Below are 12,354 nucleotides of genomic sequence, written 5' to 3' on the forward strand. Positions count from 1 at the left end.
GGCCTGGGGGGAGGGGTTGGGGGTAGGTCCAGGCAGGTGAGGGGAGAGCCTACAGGCCTTGTGCAGAGTTGCTGTGAAGGGCACTTTGGAGGAAGAGTAGACGGGCCACATCCTTGGCCTGTCCCTCCCCGCGATGTTCTGGGCTTGGGCTGTACCTCCTCTCAGAAGCAATCTCTGGGCTTCTCTGGGTCCTTGTCTCACCTCTTTGCTCTGCTTCTGTACCTCTGTTCACTCCTTTCCAAGCTTCTGTCTTTGTGTTTCTGCTTCTGCCTTAGAAAAGAAGCAAAAACAACCCAATCTGGGTGGGGGGTATGCAGAAAAGAGGGCCCATTCTGCCCCTGGGGAGCTATGGATTACTCAGGGAAAAGCAAGGGGCCCTTTTGGAAACTGGTGTGCTGGGACCCTGATTGTAGCCTGGGCCCTCTGCCTCCTATCTCTCTCTCAGCCTCTGGTCGGGCCATTTGGATGGCACATGTGTTTCTCTGCTCCTTTTCTAACCACTGCCTCTCCCAATCTCTTTCTCCCTGGGGGCACAGAGGGAATCCCAATAGTCTCCGAGAGATCTGTCCAGACCTTTATGGGACCTGAAAAGGAAGTGGATGGGTCAATGGGATGTTTGGGGCTGAGACTGGTGGGGAAGAAGACAGGGATGTGTTGGGGGCGGTGGCCTCCCAGGAATGGGCCCTCTTCCTCCGCTGAGGATGAAGCCCACAGAGAAATGTGAGCTGTGGGCCGGTCCCAGGGGAGGGGCCATGGGCTGGACTTGTGCTACGAAAACTGAGCTGATGCCCCAGTGCCCTCACTCCAACGCTGCCCCCTCAAAACCCTTGCAGGGCTCAGGGCACAGGGCAGGAATGCTGACAGTTTCTTTAATGGGCCCCAGATTGCAAGGAGGTAGCAATTAGACCTAGGTGGGTCAAAGGAGAGCAACAATGTGCCCTGCCTTTTGAGGCTTTGAGGGGCCCCTGTATGGAGCCCTCAAAAGTGGCTGTTCTTCCGAGAGCATCTAGGCCCTCAGTCTTCCCCAACTCCCGTCTCCTAGACTCCAAAACCGGGACTCCCCTCCTCCCTAGTAAAACTGCCTCTGATGGACCCCATCTTCCAGTTCAATTTGGTGTCAGAGCCCCACTCATTGCTGTACGTTCCTGCATCCCCCTCCCCAAATGCCCTTCTGGGAGCTTGACCAGATGGTGAGCTTAGGTCGTGGAGCAGAATTTCAGAGGTTACATTTGTTGTGGGATTCAGCTGCTTCATACCCCTGAGATGGGCTCATGTGTATCTGGAACTCTTGCCAAAATCTTGGGACCCCAATCAACATGTGCCATTTGTATTCTCCCAGAGCGAAAGGATGAAAATTCTAACCCAACTTAGATTTAGTGAATGGAGGCTAAGGTCTTTCTATATCATAAATAAAACCTAATTTTTGATCCCCATGAATCCTCTGTCCATATATCTTTAACCCAAGTTCTAACCCTAACCACAGCCTATTCTAACTCAAATCCCAAACTAAAGTCTAACACAGTTATAAATCCAATCCTAAATCAATCTCCCCAGCCTTCAGTTTAGCTCTAACTGTATTCCCAGGAAAAGCTCTAACACTAAAGCTAAAACACTATTCCTTATCGTAACATGAATCCCAGCCATGAACCCTATAGCCTCAGTTCTAGCTGTTGTTCTAGGCTTAACCTCAGTGTTAACTCTCATCCCAACCTCAAATCTGACCTCAACCTGATTCATCATTCCACCTAACTAACCCTAACCTTAATCCCAAAGCTCCAGCCTTCACTCCAACTCTAACACCAGCTAAAATCCAGAACCCAGTTAAACTCCAGCCTTATACCTCAGACTAATGGAACCACGAACTTACTCCTCTCTTTTCAGACTCCCTCTTCCTGGTCCCACCTGTTCACCCCTCCACCCATCACTGACTTTCCCCATGGGTGGGTCTGGTAACCCATAGGGTCACCATGCCCTTTTCTTGGTCCATTCTGGATTGAGTCAGGACGCCTGCATACCCCCCACTTAGGCCCCAGCAGCATCACCTGTGCTGAATCCTCATGTTTCTCCAGGCTTCTGTTTCCCCATCTGTGAAGTGGGGATAATGATCCCTGCTCTCCAGAGTGCTCAGGACAACCCCATAATCCTCAAAATAAATAAGGAAATAAGGATATTCATTGTGTACATTTTGTGGGTCCCAGAGCACCCTGTTATTGTTGGGAGTGCAGCTGGGGGGGCTGGAATGCAGAGATGCACGGAGTCCTTGTGCTTCCTTATTGTTCTGTCTTATTTTTTCCCAGGGGGTGGGCCCTGGCAGCATCCTGAGCCCCATAACTCTCTCCAAAACCCTTCCCCCACCACCCTTCTTGTGCATCTGTCAGCGACGGGGGCAGGCCCTTGATTCCTTTGAGAGGGCTGAGCTGTTGAACAAGGCAACTCATGACCAGACCCCTACCGCTGTTTATGGGGCAGTCCTGGAAACCAGGGGAGGCCCAAGGCCTGTTCTGGGACCCATCTTCTCCCTCTACCCAGCAGGACCTCCCCACCGCAGCTCCAACCTGCCCAGAACTGTGATGGCTTAGTCACCTGATGCCAGTCCAGGTTATGAGGTCCTTGGTTTCCCTTCCTGTGCATAGAAGCCAGGGCACCAAGCGATCCCTAAAAGAGGGGCACGTAGAGGGGCTTGGCGCTCCTCAACAAAGATGCAAGGACACATCCTGGTGAGGGGGTATACAGGCACTCAGGTACACCCCCTTCCCAGCCCTCCTGGCGGTATTCTCCCTAGCAGCCCCTCACCCACCTGTCCACTCACCTCACTCACTCCACACACCCTGGTCCCTCTCCTCTCAGGCCTCACTGAACTGGTTTTAGATCTGTGTGGGAGGTGGGGGTCTGGATCCCCTGTAACACCCCCAGCTCCCAGGGATCCCCTGCACCTGGGGGTGACCTCATGTCAGGTATGGGTGAGGGGCACAGCTCCAGAGGGGACAGCCAGGGGAAGACCCTGTTCCCCTACACACCCCTTCCCTCCTTCTTTCAGCTCAGGAGGCCTGACTCCCTTTGAAGTCCTGGGGCCCTTTCATCTGCTGGGACCTCCCCTCCAGCCCCAGTGACCCCTTCCCTGGTGCCCTTTCCCACAGACTTTGACCTGGGTGGGAGGGGGTCTGGAGGGTCAGAGATAGGAGGAGGGGACCGCAATTTGGAATGCTGGAGCCCGCGCTGGGCGGACGTGTCAGACACCAGTGCCCTGGGGTCAGTGTGAGCCCTTCAAGGCCTGACCACCCTACCATCCCCAGCCTGGCCTCTCCTTCCTCTTCTCCATTTCCCCTGGGGAAGGAGGCAGTAAATGTGTGGTGAGGCGAGCTCCGTGGACACTGTAAAATTGGGCAACTGTCATCACCCTGAGGCTGGGGCCAGGAGGAAGTGGCAGATTAACAGGTGTCTAATTACATGTCCCGTTGGCCGTCTTGCACCACTCTCAGCATAGGGAAGAGATTGGGAAAGGGCTGGGTAATTCCTAGGTAAAGCCACTCTGTCACTCTGATAATTAGGGCTCCTGGGACTCCTCCCCAAGGCGGGGACCAGGCCCCCTCCCTCTCATAGTAATAACTAGCTGCTCCCCAGCCGGGCCCTCACTGAACCTTCCTGCCACTCCGGGCAGCATCTGGGCCCTCAGCTCCCCCTCCGTCTACTGGTACCTACGTACCCAACACTGCTAGCCCCATAGCCACCGGCACCAGGGATCCCAGCCCAGGCGGAGGAAACACTGAGCCTAGAGACATGAGAGTCCGCGGAGCATTTCACCTGCTGCTTGTGTGCCTGAGCCCAGGTATGGGGCTGGGGAGGGGCAGGGGTGCCTGCATGACGCCGGATGGGCAGGAACAGGGCAGCGAAGGGCGCACAGAGGAACCTGGAAGGTGGACCGAGATGCCCTGGCAGGATGCCGCTCACCCTCACCCTGCTGCTACCAGGGTTTGGATGTTGCCAAGGGGCCCTCTCCCCAGGAGAGCCCTGCACCTGAAGGTTTGGGGCACGTGCTTTTGGATGTTTCTTCATCGTGTCTGTGAACGTGTGGGGCTCATACGTGTATGCACATGCTGCGAATGGGAGCATAGCGCTCGCCCTGAGTTACTGGGGGATCCGGGGGTGGGGTAGGAGGGGCAGGTGAGCAGCAAAGCTGGTTGGGGGCTGAGGAAGAGCCTGGGAAAGATTCCCTTTCCATTGGTCTCTGTGATTCCAGCAGGAGGGCCTCTCCCCCAACCCTGCTTGCCTCGAGAGGGCAGAGCCTCAGGCTGGTGGAGTGTGAGTGGGCCAGGGAGAGCCGGGGCCTGAGACCTCTGCTCAGGGGCCCTGTGCGGTGAGAGTTCCATGGTAGCACCCACCCCCTCTAGGATAAGCCTGGGAGGGTGGGGAGGGTAACTCACAGAGCCCCCTCCCTGGGGCATGTCTGGAGGGCAGGGCTCAGGATTGGACATCATGGCTGCCTGCCTGGGATGGGGCAAGTCCCAGCAAGGGCCCATTTGTGTGGGCATTGCTGGAAATGGCTCTGAGACCCTCGTGGGGGTCTGGGTTCAGGCTAAGGGGGCCTGGGGGAGGAGGTCAGGAAAGGGGGTCATTTTCAGCCTTGGTGTGAGAGTGTATGTGGGAATGACTGCATTTCTAGCAGGATGCCTGCGACATCCTCTCTGTCTGGCAAGAGCTGGCTGGGCAGAGCTCACTCAGGAGCTGTGCTGTGGGGACCTGGGACATCTCTGTGTAAAGTGTGTCTTAATGTCATAATGCACCAATACCCTCTGTGGGAGCCACCTTTTCTCCCCTCCCTTTTCTTCCCCTCCCTCATCTGCAGAGGGAGGGTTAGGAGCTCTGGAGGAAGCTGAAAAATTCACAAAGGACTTAACAAGCTTAGAGTAGACATGACCATTGAGGTGTCTGCCCTCTTCCCTGGCGAGCCTGTTGTGACTTCCTTCCCTCCCTCCAGCCTCTCTCTTCTCTCACATTCCCTGGAAGTACTTCCTCAGTGCCACGGCGAGAGGAATGAAGTTGAGACACCAGGGACGACTTCCCCAGGAGAGCGAGGGGTGCAGAAAGGCTGGAACCCTTGGCAGGAGGTTGAGAAAGCTTTTAGGGAGATGGAAAGGCTAGGGTGAGGCTCCCTGGCCTGGGACAAGGGCAGACACTCTGCCTAGTGCAGGATGCAGGCACTCTCTTCCAGCCTGTCCTTCCTTCTCAAGCCCCCTTCCCGGAATACTTACCTTCCTGTCCGGCTGGCTCCCAGGGCATGGAGACCAGTCTCTTGTTGTGGGTTGCTTTCGGCAGTCCTTCCCCAGGGTGGGGCCTCTGCTCTCTGCTGAGTTCTGGCTCATTCCTGGTTTGCCTTGTGATAGCCCAGGACCTGGCAGATGGCATCAGGATCCTTATCTCAGGAGTGGGCTGGTGTTAGCTTGGCCTGGCGCTGGAGGAGGCATCACCAGGTCCCGTTAGAGCCCCAGCAGCTAGCCTGCCTGCTCTGGGTTACCCTGGAGCCTAGGGGGGTTAGGACATGGCTGACGGCCCAGCCAGGATTCCGAGGGGCAGGTTCAGTGATGCCTGAGTTGTTAGGGGTGTTGAAAGGGTGCCTGCTGGCTCTCTAGAACCGGACTAAGCTTCTGCAGGTATGTGTGGTCTTGCATGAATACACATGTGGGGCTCTAAGTGTGCACAGCGGGTGCATCCTCTGGATTAATACGCACTCGTGTTTGTGGGTAGATGTGTGTCTGTATGGATCCGACAGTGTGTGTGTGTGTGTGAGAAGGTGGGACTGCATAGGTAGGTATCTGCATTTTGAAGGCTTATAAGAGTGTGTCTATGTGTTGATCTCTTTGGCTGTGACAGTGTGCAGTTGTGTGTGTGAGATGCTCTCTAAGTGTGAAGGTGGTCCCAGGAGAGAGCCAGAGAAGGGCAGAGCAGGATGAGTTGCTGAGACCAAGGTCTGGGGCTCCAAAGGACTTGCTGACTCTCACAGGAGGAGAGTGAGCCAGGCTGGGTGAGGCGCCGGCAGGGGAGGATTGCAGGAGGCTGGGAGGTGGCATGCTGCTAGCCCAGCCAGGGTTGGGGCCCTGGGCACACCACCACCTTCATATTCCTCTCTAGGTCCAACCGGTTGGGGCTAGCACTTGCCTGGGGCTTCAGGTTAGGGAGGGAGAGATCAGTCCTGAGCTTCCAGATCCTGGCTCTTCATTCCAGGCTGACTCAGTGGGGCTGAGGCTGGCAGCAGTGGGAGGGGTCCCAACTGGAGCGAACATGTAGAGGTGGCCACACGATCACACAAGGGGAAGGACGCAAAGCGCACAATGCCGCACGCCTTCACGCGAGGCTCACCTGTCCTACAGATGCGTGTGGCCGTGGTCCCGGCACCATCATTCACTACCACGCACAGACCCGGCTAGGCTCCTGGTCACAGTCACGCACAGGCATGCACTATCACTCAGGGCACTTACACAGCCAGGCACTCGCTGTCACACGGGCATACAGCCGCAGACATGCGCCGTCATACACAGACACACAGAGACGTACGCGTCCTCCTGCTCCTTGGGCTGGAAAGGGACTCCAGGGGCCCCGGTGTCCATCCTCCTGCCTCTAGACACGACCACCTCACTTGGCCCAGACAGAGGTGGCTTTTAACCAACGAGTCTCTTCCATCAGAGCATTTAACAACTCTATGTGCTCCATGTGCCTGTACACACACACACACACACACACACACACACACACACACACACACATGCACCGTCATGTAAATATATAAGCACTCTACCTGGTCATGTGCATGAATCTCCCTACAGTACACATAAGCAGCCACAAACACTCGTAAACATACAATGTACATATGTGTATACACCCACCCATGGATACACAATCATGCAAACATACAAGCATTCTTTTTTTTTGTAAGTTTTTTTTTTTTTTTTTTTTTGCGGTACGCGGGCCTCCCTCTGCTGCGGCCTCTCCCGTTGCGGGGCACAGGCTCCGGACGCGCAGGCCCAGCGGCCATGGCTCACGGGCTCAGCCGCTCCGCGGCATGTGGGATCCTCCCAGACCGGGGCGCGAACCCGGTTCCCATGCATCGGCAGGCGGACGCGCAACCACTGCGCCACCAGGGAGGCCCTTTTGTAAGTTTTTTTGACGTGGACTGTTTTTAAAGTCTTTACTGAATTTGTTACAATATCACTCTGTTTTATGTTTTGGTTCCTTGGCCGCGAGGCATGTGGGATCTCAGCTCCCCGACCAGGGATCAAACCCGAACCCAATGCACTGAAAGGTGAAGTCTTAACCACTGGACCACCAGGGCAAGTCCCCCATACAAGCATTCTTAACAGCTATATATGTGTACAAACCGTATAGCTGCAACCCTACACAATCACAGAATACAGACATGCTTACACAAGTCTGCAGAGACATGCGTCTATCAATTCACGCACACACCTATGCACACGCTCACAGCAGCCCCTCCTCCTTGTGGAACCCCCACTGAGCCCTGGGTTGCCACTGACAGGAACGGTGGAGGGAGGGGGGCTGAAGCTGACCACCCAAGCCCTGGTCCCGCTCCTCTTACCCCATCTGCCCCGCCTGTGTCCTAGCACTGCTGCCCGCTGTGCGGATCAGTGGGGAAGAACAGGAAGTCCTGCACCTGGCAGAAGGTGACAGTGTGAAGCTGGGCTGCCCCTACATCCTGGACCCTGAGGACTACGGTCCTAACGCGCTGGGCATCGAGTGGATGCAGGTCAACCCGGAACCCTCACGTCAGGAGAATGTGGTAGGTGCTGGGCGCAGGATTCCCCTTACTCTACACTCCATGGTATCTACCTGTTGGGCAGCCAGCACCCTGAGGGGAAAAGCAGGACAGATAAGAAAACCAAGGCCTTGAACCTCCCCCAGGGCTTCTCAGAGAATGAGGGAACAGGGAGGAGCTCTGTAATCACCACTGAAGTCAGCCAGTCAGTCAGCTTCCTCCCACCCCACCCCAAAGGGAAGATGAGGCACTGTCCTGGCCCAGACAATATACTTCCAGCTCTTATGACAGCCTTTGATTCTGAGTACCGGCCAGCTTCTCTGTGTGCCAGCAGCTTTATACACCTCATCCCATTTAATCCTCACATATGCCCCTGGAAGGTAGACGTTAGGCAGAGAGTGCTTGATCTCATCTGATCTCACACATTCCGTTAAAAGTCAGTGGATCAGGCATCATCGTTCCCATTTTTCAGCCGAGGAAGCCGAGTCTCAGAAAAGTTCAGTGAATTGCACGAGACAGCCAATCCACAAGGCCTTCCTTGGCTCTCCCTGTCTCACCATCTCTGTTGTCTTCTCTTCACAGTTCCTTAGTTACCGGGACAATAGGGTCAACCATGGCGACCTCCCCAATCTGCAGCAGAGGGTCCGCTTTGCAGCCCCAGATCCCAGCCTGGACGATGCCTCCATCAGCTTCTCGAACCTGCAGGTATCCGACACAGCTACCTATGAGTGCCGGGTTAAGAAGACCACCGTGGCCACCCGGAAGGTCACCATCACTGTCCTAGGTATGACCAGACTCCCCTGAGCTCCTCTGCCCCAGACTTCAGAGCCAAGGGCGGTTTGGCCACCCCGAGCCTGGCTCTGCCTCTTGGCTGGACCCTGGCTCACAACTGCCCCCTTCCCTGCAGCACGGCCTGCGGTGCCCATGTGCTCGTTTGAGGGCCGCATGTCATATGGCAACGATGTGGTGCTGAAGTGCTTTGTCAGTAGGGGCAGCCCGCCTATCACCTACAGGTGGGACAGGATGAAGGAGCGCATCCCCTACCGTGCCAGTTCCTACGCATACCAGAACAGCTTCCACTCTGAGGTCTCCTACGACGAGTCCTTCTACAGCACCATAACTCAAGGTGAGGGGGCCCGGGGAGAGGGGAAGATTGGGACGCTGGGTCCCGCTGGGGCTTCGCTGGTTCATCAGTGGCACCAAGTCAAACAAAAAACCCCTGTGGGAGACCCCTCCTCTGAGCCTGTTCCAGATGCTGCTATTGAGGGAAGAGGAAGCAAAAGGAGAGAGTCAGTTGAAAGCACTATGGTTAATTTGGAAAGAGCATGGTCTGAGATAGAGTTGGGCTTGAATCCTGGCTGGACCATGACTGGCTACAAGACTCAGGCAAGTGGCTTAACCTCTCTGTGCCTTGGTTTCATTCTACAGTATATGAAAAGGGAATGATAATGTCAATCTTCCAGGGGCGTGTACGGATTAAATGGATGAGGTGTATAAAGCTTCTGGCACAGGCAGAAGCTGCCTAGTACTCAAAATCAAAGACTATCAGAGCTCGAAGAGACCTTAGACTTCCTCTGGTGTAACCCTGTCCTCGCTGTACAAATGAGGAGACCAGGGCTCAGGGAGGGGACATATTTCCTTAAGGTCACAGAGTGAATTCATGGTTTCTCTCCTGTTGCTGGGAAAGGGCCCCTTCCTTGCCTCTCTGTTTCAGCAAGGGGAAGGTGACTCACCTGAGAGTGGGGTGGACCTGTGTGTGTGCATACACCCTTCCCTCCTTCCATGCCCCACCCTGCAGTGGTCTAGGTTGTGGTGAAGCTCTCAGAGACCAGGCGCCTTGGCCTCACCATAGCCCTCTGATGCTCCTTCAATTTCAGGCATGACCCACGGTGAGTGGGTGTTGAAGGACATCTCCTACAAGGATGAAGGGCAGTACCAGTGCACAGTGGCCAACCGTGTAGGCTACAGCGTATGTGTGGTGGAGGTGAAGGTCTCAGGTGGGTGCAGGAGCAGTGGCCCTGGAGGCCCCGTGGCTGGGAGGGTTGGACTGGAGGAACTTGTGCTGTATTTTGGAGCCTCAGCGGGCTCTGCCTTCCCGCTGCCATCAGTGCATAGCTCTGCCAAGGGCAGCTGGGAAGCCCTGGGAGAAACATGCAAACATGAGGGGTTAACTTGCATCTCCCCATATATTCCCCCGTGTGTGTCCAGGGGCCCTGAGATCCCCTGGGTCCCCCATCCTCTTTCCCACAGACACCCTGCCCCTGCAACTCCTGGTTAGCCAGGCATCTGCCAGGCCTCAGAAAGCCTGACTAATCTTTATTTCTCTCCCCAGGATCCTGGCGCATAGGAATAATCATTGGCGCAGTGCTGGGGTCTTTACTCCTACTGGGCTGCCTGACTTTGGGCATCTGGTGCCTTGTCCGCCGCTGCTGCAGGGGGCCCCACGGTGCCTTCTGCTGCGGTGGTGAGGACCGCAGAAAGGCCTGCTGCGACTTGCCTAATGATATCAGGTAAAATCTGATGCATGCTGCTGTGCTGCAGGGGGCTGGCGCCCTGCCCCTTCTCACCCCTGCCTGCCACCGGCTGGCTGGGACCCCCACCCCAACCCTGCTTGCCATCGCCATGGAGTGCTGGGACCCCAGCATGTTGACCGGCCACTCGTCGTATGGCTTTTCTCTCTCCCCCTTCCCATGTCCAGTCTTCACTTCTGCTTCCCTGCCCTCCATCTCCCTCCCGTCTTTGCACCTGCCTGTCTGTCTTGTCTAGACTGTAAGCTCCTGCAGGGCAGGGCCTGTATTTATTTTCTCACTTTTCCCCTGTATTGCACCGGTGAGAACTCTTGGACATGCTTACTTAAGAAGAGCTCATTAATATAAATAATAGCGCTAATAACTTATATTAGAAACAAACTAGAAATAAAAATAGAACAAGACTAGCAGTGCTAATGATCGCAATGCCTTGGGTATGGAGGAAAAGAGGGAGAAGATTAAGAGGCAGGTGAGGAGAAGAGAGAGAGAGAGAGAGAGACAGAGACAGAGACAGAGATAGAGAGACAGAGGGCAAGGTCAAGGTTAGTTAAGGAAAGGACAGGGAAAGCAGCTCCTCTGGATCTCCAAGGTGCCCTCGATCCGAGCCGGTGGTCCTGCGAAAAGATCAGAAGGGGAGTGGAGGGCGCCTAGATGGGGCTGCCTGCCTACCGTGGGCTGTCCGGACACGTGTGGACAAGCCCTGTCTGGAGGGTGGGGATGGTGCCCCCCGGGAGTGCTGCGGGGTCGCTGGCCCAGGAAGAGGCAGAGAAGAGTAGGTCGAGGCTGAGGTTGAGAGGCGAGGGGAGGCGCGGGAGAGGAGAGGTTGCCAAGAGCCCCCAGCTCTGCCCAGGCCGTGCCCACGCCGCGTCGCGGAGGAGCCCGCTCACCCGCGCGCCTGCTGTTTTCCACAGAGAGGACGACGTGGCGCCCGGGTGCAAGGCCAAAGGGCGCGGCAGCAGCGTTTCCCAACTCCTGGGGTACCCGATGCAGAAGGTCAGGCGCTCCCTGCACCTCCAGTACGCGCCTCCTCACTGCGAAGGCCCCGAGGACTTGGCCCTGGCGTCCAGCGCCGCCGCCGCCGCTCTAGGCTGCAAAGAGGACCAGTCCCCGGTCTGCGTCAAGGTCAAGAGTGCAGAGCCAGCCGACTGCGCCGCCGAGGGGCCGCTGCCGCGCAAGGACGGCCTCCTGGTGTGAACGCGCGGCGCCGGGCTTCTGCCGGGCCAGGAGGAGGGTGCGGGCTCTCTGCCTGCATCTGGGGACGCGCTCGGGCGGCGCCGACCTCGCCTGCCCAGGGCCGCCCGGCGGCAGGGAGCCTGGAAGAGTTTCCCTCGGGAGCTGAGTTGGGCGGCTGCGCCTTCTCCCCTAAAGTGGGAGGGGGCGGGGGAGGGAAGAGAGGCCATCTCGGCTCTCTCCGCGTCCCCGGGGCCCTGAGGCTCGGGCAGAGGGAGGGGGGAGGAAGTGTCCGAGAGCGCTGGAGGCCGGAGGCCGGGTGTCCCCCGCCAAGGCAGAGAGCCCCGGGGGCCGGGTGGGTGGGGGTCTGGACTAAATTGTGTGCGTGAGGTCTGAGGTCCGAGGCGGCAGTGTTAGCACAATAAAGAAAATGTAAGACTCGAGTCTGAGATGACTGTGATTCCACGGAGGGGTTGGGCATGCGGTCAGGGTGGTGGGCCCTGCTCAGGGATGGGGGGGGGGGCGCGTTGCTCCCTGTCGTCCGGCATCATTTTGCACCATTTCCCCCCTCCCCCTCCTTAGATCGGGAACAGTTAGAGCTGGAAGGGGCTGTCTAATCCTATCCCTTCCCTATGCAGATGGGGAAACAGACTTGATTTTAAATCCAGAATCCCACTTTTTTCTTTTATTCCAGAAATCAAAAGAAAGGAAACAAGGTACTGGCAGGGATGACCTCTCTAAAGAGTCCTTGACTATTCTCAGCATCCTCCTTCCTTCTCCCCTTACCTACCAAATCTTGACTTCCTTATCTCTCCCAGAGATGTATGCCATCCTTCTCAAAAACCAGGAAGGGTTTCAGAGTCATACTCTGGGGGTAGAAAGACCAAAGTC

General features: G+C 56.5%; 1 protein-coding gene and 1 long non-coding RNA gene across 2 annotated transcripts; one reads left to right on the plus strand and one right to left on the minus strand.

Moving 5' to 3' along the window:
* Window positions 1–205: 205 nt before the first annotated feature.
* LOC102979147 (uncharacterized) lies at window positions 206–7,607 on the minus strand. The gene is made up of 4 exons (XR_449378.4): window positions 5,250–7,607; window positions 2,584–2,655; window positions 2,043–2,143; window positions 206–266 (listed from the first exon to the last, which is right to left on the minus strand). It is a non-coding gene; the product is annotated as an uncharacterized lncRNA (long non-coding RNA).
* Window positions 3,625–11,841, plus strand: VSIG8 (V-set and immunoglobulin domain containing 8). Its single transcript, XM_007129613.3, has 7 exons — window positions 3,625–3,826; window positions 7,614–7,789; window positions 8,348–8,549; window positions 8,673–8,891; window positions 9,643–9,762; window positions 10,098–10,275; window positions 11,205–11,841. Exons 1-7 carry the CDS (start codon window positions 3,778–3,780, stop codon window positions 11,485–11,487), a joined length of 1,227 nt encoding a protein of 408 aa, XP_007129675.1. The 5' UTR covers window positions 3,625–3,777; the 3' UTR covers window positions 11,488–11,841.
* Window positions 11,842–12,354: the final 513 nt, after the last annotated feature.

The sequence above is a fragment of the Physeter macrocephalus genome, chromosome 4, assembly GCF_002837175.3.
Source record: "Physeter macrocephalus isolate SW-GA chromosome 4, ASM283717v5, whole genome shotgun sequence".
NCBI lineage: Eukaryota > Metazoa > Chordata > Mammalia > Artiodactyla > Physeteridae > Physeter > Physeter macrocephalus.